Raw genomic sequence first — 12,930 nt, forward strand, 5'->3', positions numbered from 1 at the left:
ACAGTAGGATGTAAGTAGGAACCGTGTTCATTTGTATATACACCGGGGAAGGATTTTACCTTCCCATCAATCAGGTAACACAGTATGGCTTCGTCCATTTTTAAGTTTTGCTCCTTTTTTCCTCACGTAATATAACTGTTTTTCTTTATATGAGCTTCACTCATCCCATGCCGTGCTAATTACGAAATCTTTGTCCAGTTTTGGTTGCTCTCGTGAAGAGCCGACTGATCAGCTGCCTTGGCAGTGCAGTTGCTTGTGTTTCACGGGTGAAAGACACCAACTGCTTTACTGTGGCCTACATGTTACGAGCTGATCTTCAGTAGAAAGAACTTCTGTTGTTATTGGTGCTGGCTTTCTATGTGCCTGAGTGCAGGGCCGAGAAGTCCTGAGTGTCCACCACGAGTCTGTGATACACCACACGCACCTAAGCATCTTGGAACACACAGTGGGCTGGCAGTGTCTCTAGGATTAAGCAAAAGAATTTCCAATTCCTGATCTTTTTTTTGGCTAACTGTGACTAGAGTGTGTCTCAGTCCTGAATGAATATGTGATTCATAAAGTTAGAATGTTTCACCAACATCACAGAGGGAACCTTGTGAAATACCCAAGGTTATAGAAAGCAGAGGCCATGCAACTGCCATCTTACTGCTTACCATTTGGTACCCCACTTTCCCTCCTTGGTACCCCACTTTCCTGGTCCTTGGTACCCTACTTTTCCTCCCATTTGGGAAACATCAAAGCTGTCTTTGCTCCCCACGCCCACTGTTTTTACTTCGTGGTGTTCTGGTTTGAGTACTGGTTCTGCTACTTGCTGACTGCACAACGCCTCTCTGAGTGGTCCCTCTGTGAGCCTCAGTTTTGTCTGCAGTGAAATGGGAATAATAATATCTTCCTCATAAGGGCATTGGGAGGATCAATGAGCTAATAAAAGTAAACTTGCTAAAGGCAATGCAGGATCCTGGGTTGGATCTTGGAACAGAAATAAAACATTAGTGCAAAAGTTGGTGAAATCCAAATAAAGTCTGGAGTTTAGTTAATAGTAGTATACTAATTATTATTTTAGCATTGGCAAATGTGCCATGATTATATAAGATAGTATTATTAAGGGAAACTGGGTGAAGACCATACTATCTTTTCAGATTTTCTGAAAGTAATATCCAAAATTATTCCAAAATAAAACAAAAAGAACCTGTGGTTTTAAATTTTTTAAATTTTTTATTTTTTAGATAGAGCCTCACTCTGTCACCCAGGCTGGAGTGCAATGGCATGCTCTCAGCTCACTGCAGCCTCCCCTTCCTGGGCTCAAGCGATTCTCCTGCCTTAGCCTCCCGAGTAGCTGGGACTACAGGCACACGCCACCACACACAGCTAATTTTTTCTATTTTTAGTAGAGACAGAGTTTTGCCATGTTGGCCAGGCTGGTCTTGAACTCCTGACCTCCAGTGATCCACCTGCCTTGGCCTCCCAAAGTGCTGGGATTATAGAGGTGAGCCACTACGCCCGGCCTAATTTTTGTAGAGATGGGGTTTTGCCATGTTGACCAAGCTGGTCTCGAACTCCTGGCTTCAAATGATCCACCCGCTTTGGCCTCCGAAAGTACTGGGATTACAGGCATGAGCCACCCCGTCCAGCCTAAGTTTTGTATTTTTAGTAGAGACGGGGTTTCACCATGTTAACCACACTGGTCTTGAACTCCTGACCTCAGGTGATTCACCTGCCTCGGCCTCCCAAAGTGCTGGGATTATAGGTGTGAACTACTGCGCCCAGCCTAAAGAACCTGTTTTGTAAATGATATTGTTATACAAATGTCAGGTGGTTTTATTTCAAATATCTTTCTTTTATTTTTTAGTTTTTAATTTTTTTTATTTCTTTTCTTTTCCCTTTGAAACTCTCCTATTCAATCAAATATCTTTCTTTTGCTAGATTATTGGGCTTATTGAATAAGTATTTCTTGAACAAATATTTGTCAAATGTTAAGCATTACGGACAATGTAAAGCATATAAGATAAGGCCTCTGCCCTGTGATCTTGTTCCAGAAAAGAAGTTGAAACCACACATCAGCAAAGTCAAAACAGCATGTCACAGGGGCTGTGCGACTGAGTAGCTGAGACCATGGGTGCTGTTGGCTTCACAGTGTGCAGTGCTTTCCCTGGGCCGCAGGGGTGGGGAGGGCGTCCAGGGAAGAAGGCCGATGTCGGCAAAGAGATGCAGCAAGAACACAAGGGACAGAGAGTGGAAGTAGTGAAAAATGCGGGAAACAAATCTGCCCTCGCTCTCAAGATGGGTGCAGTCCTTTTGGGGAGATATGGGTGTACATCAAATAATTAGGGTTAAAAGCTAGAGAACATTGGCTATATTGAATACAGTTAAAAGTTAATACAGCAGACCGGGTGCGGTGGCTCATGCCTGTACTCCCAGAACTTTGGGAGGCTGAGGCAGGCAGATCACTTGAGGTCAGGAGTTCCAGACCAGCCTGGCCAACATAGTAAAACCCCATTTCTACTAAAAATACAAGAATTAGCCAGGCGTGGTGGCACTCGCTTGTAATCCCAGCTACTTGGGAGGCTGAGGCAGGAGGATCGCTTCAACCCAGGAGGTGGAGTTTGCAGTGAGCCAAGATCATGTCACTGCACTCCAGTTTGGGTGGTAGGGTGAGACTCCATCTCAAAAATAAAAAAATTAATACAGCAATTCTGTAAGGCATGATGGACTTGTAACTCCTTGTCTTTGACAATCCAGTTTTTCTATTTGAAGCCTCATTAGACTTGAGTATGGTGCCCTGTCCCTGGTTGACCAGGGTGACCATGGGCCAGTAATGTATTGTTAGAACTTAATTTCTGCTGACTATGAGTTGTGATGGGGTGGATTGACTCCTGAGGTTCTTTCAAGCTTTCATGTTCTAAGAATGTGCACACACACACACACACACACACACTCACTTACTCCTACTTTTTGAGGGCAGAAGAAGGGTACTTATGAGTGTTCGTGGGCACAGAAGGCTTGTCCATGCTAGGATATCTAGCCTTCATATTTTTCTATTTCCAAATCTGAACTCAAGGTATAGCACAAACTTTCTTTTTTTCAACTTTAAGTTCCGGGGTACGTGTACAGGATGTGCAGGTTTGTTACCTCGGTTAAACATGTGCCATGGTGGTTTACTGCACAGATCAACCCATCACCTAGGTATTAAGCCCAGCATCGGTTAGCCATTCTTTCTGATGCTCTCCCTCCCCGCACCCCACCCTGCAAAAACTGTTAAACAGAAGAGCTACTATGGGTGAACCAGGTTGACTCAGAGGCTCTTGGTTAGGCCTGTGGACATGTACAGCCCTGGAGGGAACCTTTCTAACTAGATTTGCAGCTGCATAAACCAGTCAGATCCGAGTAGTGTTGATTGGAGGGTCTTCTGCCCTGGCATGCCATGGGGGCTCTGCTTTTGTTCTTTTCGTGGTCAGCTATTTTGTAATAATTATTTTTAATAGTAGTACATATATGTTACTAAAACTTTAAAAAAATAAAAGCTTAGACAGTATAAAGAATGTCTTTTTCCTATTCTGCTCACCTTCAGTTTCCTCCCCCAAGGCCCACTGTTGTGTTTCTTGCGATTCTTTCAAAGATATTCTTGGAACATACAAGCGTATATATATATATTCCTTGAAAAAACACACACATGTGTATGCACACAAACTCACAAATGATAGCACAATTATACATTGTTCTGCACTTTTTCATTTAGTAGTTATCTTAGAATGTTCCCATAGTATTTGAAGCTAACTTGAAGAGCTTCGTTCATCTCCCCTTTCCCCACTAACTCCAGCCAAGGATGGGGACAATTTTAGGATCAAAAAGAATATTAGGCTGGGTGCAGTGGCTCATGCCTCTGATCCCAGCACTTCGGGAGGCTGAGGTGGGAGGATTGCTTGAGCTCAGGAGTTTGAGACCAGCCTGGGCAAAATAGTGAGACCCTATCTCTACAAAAAATAAAACTAAAAATTAGCCAGGCATGGTAGCATGAGCCTGTAGTCCCAGCTGCTTGAGAGGCTGAGGCAAGGGGATTGCTTGAGCCTGGGAGGTCAAGGCTGCAGTGAGCCATAATTGTGCCGCTGTACTCCAGCCTGGGTGACAGAGCAAGACCCTATCTTAAAAACAAAAAACAAAAAACAATGGATTGAAATATTTTAAAACATATTTGAATCCAGTGCCTCATAAAGATTCTTAAACAAAATGAAACCTCATTGTTCATTTTTAGAGGATGCAAGGAAATCAACTCATTCTGAAGACTGGTAAACAAAGGGAAAGAAGCAAGCATTTCTCCTGCCTTTTCTTTACAAACTGAACCTCCAGGAAGCCAAATAGTTGATATGGGGAGGTTTCTCTTTATAGAAGTATTGTAGCTAATAAATGAAGAAGGTGTGGTAAAATTAGAATATTACTATTTTGCAGGCTTCAGTGAATTATTTAATTATTTAAGCCTATTTCTGAACTTTCTTATTAATTGACACTTGCCTACTCATACATCAGTACCACATTGTTTTAATTGCTGTAGCTTTGTAGTATGTTTTAATACTTTAGAAACTCCCCCTACACACACACACCACTCTTTTACAAACTCCTCCTACACACACACACACACACACACACACACACACCATTCTTCTTCTTTAGAATGTTCATGGCTATTCTTGTGTATTTAGTTTTCCTAATAAATTTTAGAATAAATTCATCTAGCTCTGAAAAAAGTCATAGTATTTTTTTAAAAATTGAGTAAAATGTGTAGCTGTGCATAAAGTGAATTGCCATCTGTTGTGTTTTACTGGCTTGCCTGAGATAGAATAGGAATATAAATATCAAGCCTTGCATTTCTGTTAGGGAAACATTAATTGCACAAGATTTAGTCATTTATTAAACAACTAATTTAGCCTGTGTACCAGGCAATATTTTATATACTTCAGAGAAAACAAGCAAATAAATCATAGCCAATTTCTAGCATCAGGCTCTTACCTGTTTGTTAAGATCTAGCTTGGCATCCATCACATCATATGAAGAAATTTGACTTTCAGCTGACCACCAGTTCCATGTGTGCCAATTTTTACATGGTTGCTAAGAGTTATTATAATCTTCGGTTGAATTAGAGGATGTGCAGAGAGGGAGAAGTGGAGCATAGTGACAAGTGGTTTAGGCTCTGGAGGCAGACAGCAGGGTGTGAATTAGGTGCTACATGACCTTGAGAGGTGTTGTAGCCTCTTTGAGCTATAGTTTCCTTAAGTGTTAAGTGGGGATATCAATTGTAACTAACTTGTGGGGTTGCATGTGAGGCCTAAATGAGATGATCTAAAGTGCTTTGCACCTTTCCTGCACATGCTGGTGTTCTGGAAATGTTACCTGGTATTTAAGTTGGTAATCTGACTCTGCTGGCCTCATGGTATCTGATTTATTATGTTTAGTTCCTGATATGATTAGCTAGAAGAGGCAGTAGACGATATCTCGAAGAGGGCAGCCAGATGATCAGGAAAGGGGGGTTGCCTAGAAACACTGAAGAAATGGTAGGCCTCTTTACTAGAAGAGGGAATACTAACATGAAACAGTAGCCATTGATTGGTTGGTTGATTGATTGATGGGTCTCACCCTGTCACCTAGGCTGGGTTGCAGTGGTGCAATCATGGCTCACTTCAGCCTCCACCTCCTCAGCTCCAGTGATTCTCCCTCAGCCTCCTGAGTAGCTGGGACCACAGGTGGGCACCACCATGCCCAGCTACTCTTTTAAATTATTTGTAGAGATGAGTCCTCGCTAGGTTGCCCAGGTCTGGAATTCCTGGGCTCAAGCAATCCTCCTGCTTCAGGCTCCCAAAGTGCTGGAATTAGAGGCAAAGTATCTAGGTATCCGGCCTAGATACTCTGAATTGCTTTGGAGATAGAGATGGGGAGACTCAGACCAGGTAATAGAATCAGCCTCACATGAAGAAAAAAAAACCAAACAAACAACTTTCTGGGCCAGGTGCCCTGGCTCATGCCTGTAATCCCAGCACTTTGGGAGGCTGCAGTGGGCATATCACTTGAGGCCAGGAGTTCGAGACCAACCTGGCCAACATGGTGAAACCCCGTCTCTATTAAAAATACAAAAATTAGCTGGGTGTGGTGGCACACACCTGTAATCCTAGCTACTTGGGAGACTGAGGCATGAGAATTGCTTAAACCTGGGAGGCAGAGGTTGCAGTGAGCCAAGATGGCGCCATTCCACTCCAGCTTGGGTGACGGAGCGAGACTGTGTCTCAAAACAAAACAACCCCTCACCAACTTTCTGGCAAGTACATCTGTTCAATGATGGGATGATTCTGTAGTGAGCTCCCTGTAAGAAATGTTCACGAAGAATCTGGATAGCCACTTGTTAGGGATACAACAAAAAGAATTTCTGCATTAGGAAGATGAGGCTAAATGATGACTAAGGTGTTTTCCTATGAATTTCTAGTGTACATGTACACATATGCAATCATATATATGGAAAATTCTCTGCATATAGCTTATCACTTCCAAAAAACCACAGTTCTTTGAAACCTTATTTGATCCTTTTTTGAGTTAGAGGATATTGCAATGCACCTTGGGGTCCTTGTGAACGTAAGTGATCATCAAAGAGGTGAAGAGATGGTGAAATAGGGAGACTTGGGGACTAGTGTGTTTCACTTCTGTCTCATTGTCTATTATCTCAGAGAGAAGACCCTTAGCTATGAGCCCTTCTTGCTTCCTACTTTGAGCATGAGCCTTTAAAAGAATGAGCACATTACTGGAAGTTTTCTGCCTCTTTAGTGTGTATGAGCTTTTTGAAAGAAGGTGCTAGTCATGTCTAGCAAACAAATGACAAATTTAAAGAAAAGGATGTGACCCTATAAACTTGGCCTTGCTGCATTTAGCCCCAACACTTTTTTTTTTTTGAGACAGAATTTTGCTGTCAGGCAAATTTTTTGCAAGGCTGGAGTGCAGTGGCATAGTCTTGGCTGACTACAAACTCTGCCTCCCGGGTTCAAGCGATTCTCCTGCCTCAGCCTCCCAAGTAGCTGGGATTATAGGTGTGCGCCACCATGCCCAGCTAAATTTTGTATTTTTAGCAGAGACGGGGTTTTGCCATGTTGGCCAGGTGGATCTCGAACTCCTGACCTCAAGTGATCCGCCCGCCTCAGCCTCCCAAAGTGCTGGGATTACAGTTGTGAGCCACTGCGCCCGACCCCAACACATTCCTGTTATGTTGATCTTTCCTGCTACTCTTTTGTTGCAATAAATGTAAATGTAACCACAGTATGTTAGAAAAACTTGATAAAGTTATGTAAAAAAGGTAGTGTTAATATATTTATTTCGGATTCATCCTGATTTCCTTTGGACAGGCATTAATGACTTGCTGTACTTTCCAAAGTCATGTTTTGTAAAACTTTTTGCTGTCGCCCAATACATGTAGTGTAACATTGTAGATACCATGTGAGCCTATTAAGTGAAAAACCTAGCAAGTATAAATAAAATTCTCATTCTTAGTTGATCTTTAAAGTATGATTTGTGCATCTTCAGTGAATGATGAACCCACAACAGCCACTGATCCCGAAGAACCTTCCGTTGTTGGTGTGACATCCCCACCTGCTGCACCCTTGAGTGTGACCCCGAATCCCAACACGACTTCTCTCCCTGCCCCAGCCACACCGGCTGAAGGAGAGGAACCCAGCACTTCGGGTACACAGCAGCTCCCAGCGGCTGCCCAGGCCCCCGACGCTCTGCCTGCCGGGTGAGTAGTCTTCTGTCCCGTAACAGATCTCTCCTCCTCAAAGACTGAGGCTCCTTTACGGGGGCGGAAACAACGTGGTTATTTATTACCTAGTGGCTAGTAGCCTCTGGGGAGGCTGCTGTGCGTTGAAGCAAGGGAGATGTGGAAGAACTGCTTGTTCTACATAAATCTTAAAAAGAATCTCAGTCGCCTGGGGCAGAATCAATGCTACCTTGTACCGTGACTTCAAATGAACAGCTTGACTCAAAAAGTGTGGCTTTTACGGAACAAGGAGCTCATTTTGCTTTCCTGAATCATTGGAGGGTGTTCGCCTAGATCCTGCCTAGAAAACAGCTTTTCTCTCTTGAATTTTATCTTATCAGCCCACGGAGGAGTTGTGTTTTAGGCTGTGAATATTGCTGTATGTTATTCTCATAATTGGGACTTAAGTTAACATAAACTACAAGTTTTCTTGCCATCCTTTTTTTTTTTTAGAGATGGAGTCTTAATCTGTCGCCCAGGCTGGAGTGCAATGGCACGATCTCAGCTCACTGCAGCCTCTGCCTCCCGGGTTCAAGTGATTCTCCTGCCTCAGCCTCCCAAGTAGCTGGGGCTACTGGCGCACACCACCATGCTGGCTAATTTTTTTGTATTTTTAGTAGAGATATGGTTTCACCATGTTGGCCAGGCTGGTCTCGAACTCCTGACCTCACGTCGTCCACCTGCCTCGGCCTCCCAAAGTGCTGGGATTACAGGCTGGAGCCACCACACCCGGCCCTCTTGCCATCCTTTAGTTCAGTCAGATGGCTTGGTGGCTCACGTGCCAATCAATTCCAGTGCTTTGGGAGGCTGGGGTGGGAGGATCACTTGAGGTCAGAAGTTTGAGACCAGCCTGGGCAATATAGTGATATCCTGCCTCCGCACACACACACACACACAAATGTGGGCACAGTGACCTGTGCCTGTAGTCGTAGCTACTGGGGAGGCCAAGGTGGGAGGATTGCTTGAGCCAGGAGTTAGAGGCAGCAGTGAGCTATGATCACACCACTGTACCCCAGCCTGAACTATGAAGCGAGACCCCTGTCTCAAAAATAAAAATTAAATCTGACAGCAAAGACCTTGAATGATAAGAAGACAGCCGCTGTAAGCCAAAGGGAAGTTCAAGTTTGGTTATATGGTGAGTGGAGATTACAAGCATGGACCTGTGAATCAAACAGCTCTGGGTTTGAATCCCCCCACCATGTGACCTTGGCCGAATGACTTAGCCTCTTGGTAAGGTGGAGATAATCATCATACATATCTCCCCAGGAAGTTAAGGGACTCAAATAAGATGGTGAACATGAAGCCCTCACTGATTGGTTGGTGTTACACCTGGTAAGTGATATTTTTCAAGTGGTTGTGAAGGGGCCCTAAAGGAAGGGAATGCTTCTGAACCGGGAGGTGAAGTCCTTTCTCCGCAGCTCTGATCATGGTTGGGGCCAGTTTTCACTGCCTCTCCTGGTTATCAGTTTGGTGTGGAGGAAACCCACATCTGTATCACTCTAGTTGCTGGTGATCTGGTTGACGATGACTTGGTGGTGTGTGTCCTGTGAACCGTTGTGACTCATAAAGGAAAAAGGAAGGGTTTAAGGCCTCTTACTTGACTACAAGGTGCTGTATTATTCTTTTTTTCACTCCCTTATCCCATCTCCTTATTCTATTATTAAGCTACTTTCATTGTTGTTGTTGTTGTTTGAGACAGGGTCTCACTCTGTTGCCCAGGCTGGAGTGCAGTAGTACAGTCTTGGCTCACTGCAGCCTTGACTTCCTGGGCTCAAGCGATTCTTCCACCCCAGCCTCCCAAGTAGCTGGGACTACAGGTGTGCACCACCACGCCTGGATAATTTTTTTTTTTTGTAGAGACAGGGTTTCACCATGTTGCCCAGGCTGGCTTAAGCCACTTTCAAAAACCCAGTTGTCAAAACAAAAATCTTTTATCGGAAGGCACATGTGACCTTTACTACGTACGTACTGTTTTCCTGTCATGCACCACGCTACCTAACTCCCGTCTGTTCAGAAAGTCCTGTTCCACATACCTTTGTACCTCAAACCTGGAGAGAATTGGCAGGATTGAGAGGCAGCTCTGGGATGTTTTTTTGTGAGGTTTTTGATTTTAGTGAAGGTTAAAGTGAAAAGCTCACTAATCAATTGCTTCGTGTCCAGCTACTCCCTATAGAGATATTTCTCTTTTGTATGTGGTAAGGAATACTCGAAAGACCTTTGTTTGGTTTGTAATTTCAAGCCTGTATGTTATAATTTGGGGGGAACAGAGCAGAATCATGTTGGCAGAAAGGAGAGAAAATGGCCGCCTGTGTCCCCAGTGTGCTGTTTGTTTTTTTTCCGCTGAGCGAATGCCTGGAAGGCCGGCCTCACTCCTGTGTCAGTCACAGGCAATTAGGGCTAATGGCTCAACATGTCTTTATGTAGGGTGTGTGTGAGGGTTACTGTTCTCGGGGATTGGGCACTTCCTGTTTCCAGGCAGCTGGAAAACTCCAGGCTCTGAAAACGCTCTTTATTCTAAGTCTGGCAGATCGAGCAGCCCAGGGAAGCCGATTCCCCTCCCTCATCCTGCCAGAGGCTGAAACACATTTCTGAGGTAGAGCCTAAACAGCATCTTTTCCTTGGGGCATTTAGAACGTGATGAGGCCCACGTGTGGGCCTGGGGAGGCTGCTCCCCACTTGAACATGTACGATGGTCCAGAGAAGGGTGTCGGAGACCCAATTTTCCAACCCAGACGGCTTCCACGTGCTCTTCTCTAAGATGGCTAGGAGGGCTTTGTGGGCTGACTCAGGGCCTGGAGATCGTCAGCCACCTACCTGGAGACTGACTAGCACTGCTGAGTGTCTAAGAGGGAGCACGGCAGGCTTTTGGTTGGCTGATGGAAGCCAGAGAGAGTACGATTTCTGCCAGCGATCCTTCCAGTTCATAGGCCTGCCAGCCCCACCCCAGCTTACTTAAAAGTTTAGGAGATCCAGGCAAGGCGGGTTATTAATTTACCCCTGGTGTTCCAGAGTCAGGGGACCAATGAGAAAAGGAAATCTGTCATTTCTAATTCCAGTACCAACAAAGGGTGTGTTGTGGCAGAGGGATTGGAGTGCTATCTCATGGGAACTGCATCTTCTTGAGTTTGCAGAATGCCTTTATCTTTTATGAGGATATATAAATGCAGCAGCTGAATTGAGTATCTACTAGTGCCCAAGTTCTATAGTCGAGGTTTTACACTGTTGATTCTTTCATTAGACAAAATATCTGTTACTATTTAAGAGATGGCAGGTCAGGTGCTGGGTATGGCAGATGCAGTGCTAAACAAGAAATGGTTCTTGCTACCAGACTGTTTCACGATGCATGCTCTGGTCACTCAGTTCTCCCCCTGGCTCGACTCAGCCATTCCCTTGGCTGCCTCTGGGATCTGATGCTAAGTCCCATATCTGCCTCTTGAGCCCAGTTCTCTCCTGACTCACTGCCTGGACAGTTCCACATAGCTATCTCAACCCAACAGAACTTATCGTCTTACCCATCCCATCCGGGCTAGAACCTGGTCCCCCTCCCGGGAATGGTGCCACCATCTGCCCAGGTGACCTTCAAGTCATACATTTTTCCCCTGACCCTGACATCCGTTCAGTCATCAAGCCCTGCCTCTGGGCCTCCAGACTGTGCTGTCTCAGCTTCCCATACTGATCCTGCTTTGCATTTATCACAGGTGTAATTTGCATACGATTTATTAAGTGACCATCTCTTCCACCATACTCTAGGTGCCATACGGGCAGGGATCGTGTCTTTCTTATTTGCCCCTGTATGCCCAGCACCTAGCACATATGTACCTAGCCTGGCACATAGTGGGACTCCAGGAAATAGTTAAATGAAACAATGATTCTCTCTTTTTCTTAATTTAAAATTTTATTTTATGATTTTTCTTTTAATTATACTTTAAGTTCCGGGGTATATGTGCAGAATGTGCAGTTTCGTTACATAGGTATACACGTGCCGTGGTGGTTTGCTGTACCCATCAACCTGTCATCTACATTAGGTATTTCTCCTAATGCTATCCCTCCCCTAGCCCCCCACCCGCCCCTGACAGGTCCCGGTGTGTGATGTTCCCCTCCCTGTGTCCATGTGTTCTCATTGAAACAATGATTCTCTTAAACAACTCTCAAATCTGCCCACTTGGCTACATGCTTTTGCAATATTCCAGACCAAATTACCATGATCTGTCACTCGAGTGACTGTTCTTACCCTTTCCCATCTATTTTAACTTTTCTTTTTTTGAGACATGGTCTCCGTCTGTCACCCAGGCTGAAGTGTAGTTGTGCAATCTTGGCTCATTGCAGCCTCAGCCTCACGGGCTCAAGTGATCCTCCCACCTCAGCCTCCTGAGTAGCTGGGACTACAGGCGCCTGCCACCACACCCAGCTAATTTTGTTTATTTTCACAGAAACAAGGTCTCCCTACGTTTCCAAGGCTGGTCTTAAACTCCTAGGCTCAAGCAATCATCCTGCCTTGGCCTTCCAAAGTGCTGGGATTACAGGCATGAGCCACTGCGCCCGGCCCTGTTTTAACTTTCAAAAATAAAGCTCTGAGCATGACCTTTCACCACTTAGAATGCTCCAGTGGCTTCATATTGTCTTTGGGGATAAATTCCCAAATCCTTAATAAGGTCTAAAAAGGCCTGTGTAATATGACCGCACCTACCCTTCAAGCCTTCGGTGGGATCCGCTCCACATCTCTGCCTAAGCCACGATAACTTAACTTTAATTTGACAAATGCATCACCCTCTCCAGACTTAGGATCCTCCCCCATGCTGGCCACTCTTTCTGAAACCTTCCTTGCCATCTTGTCCATTAATTCCTATACATCTTCAAGTGTCAACTTAATCAGTAAATCCTCTGGGACCCCCTCCCTGATCCCTGATATACAGGAAGAAGCATGTCCTTCCTCTGTCACTCTTCTCACACCTGTCCTTGCTTGTTTTCTGCCTCTCTGCTATTCTTGGCTCTGCACGCCAAGGTGGCCGGGAGCCTGGCACAGAGTAGGCCCCCAAGACATGTTTGCAATGAATGGATGAGTGCTTTTAAATGCCATCTTATTTTTTCTTTCCTTCACCTAGATGAATGTTTTTTGCCTCTCTGATGCCTCAAAGAAAGAACAGCTA

The 12,930-nt window shown here is 44.8% G+C and overlaps 1 protein-coding gene across 2 annotated transcripts in view; it reads left to right on the top strand.

Annotated features, from left to right (window-relative positions):
* Window positions 1–12,930, top strand: part of WWP2 (WW domain containing E3 ubiquitin protein ligase 2) — a 177,397-nt gene that overhangs the window by 116,946 nt on the left and 47,521 nt on the right. For both annotated transcript variants that reach the window (NM_001279559.1, XM_055364249.2), the window contains one exon: window positions 7,552–7,762. In NM_001279559.1, the coding sequence (NP_001266488.1) occupies window positions 7,552–7,762 (211 nt within the window). The remainder of the gene's footprint in view (window positions 1–7,551; window positions 7,763–12,930) is intronic.

This window comes from Gorilla gorilla, chromosome 18 (genome assembly GCF_029281585.2).
Source record: "Gorilla gorilla gorilla isolate KB3781 chromosome 18, NHGRI_mGorGor1-v2.1_pri, whole genome shotgun sequence".
NCBI classification, from domain to species: domain Eukaryota; kingdom Metazoa; phylum Chordata; class Mammalia; order Primates; family Hominidae; genus Gorilla; species Gorilla gorilla.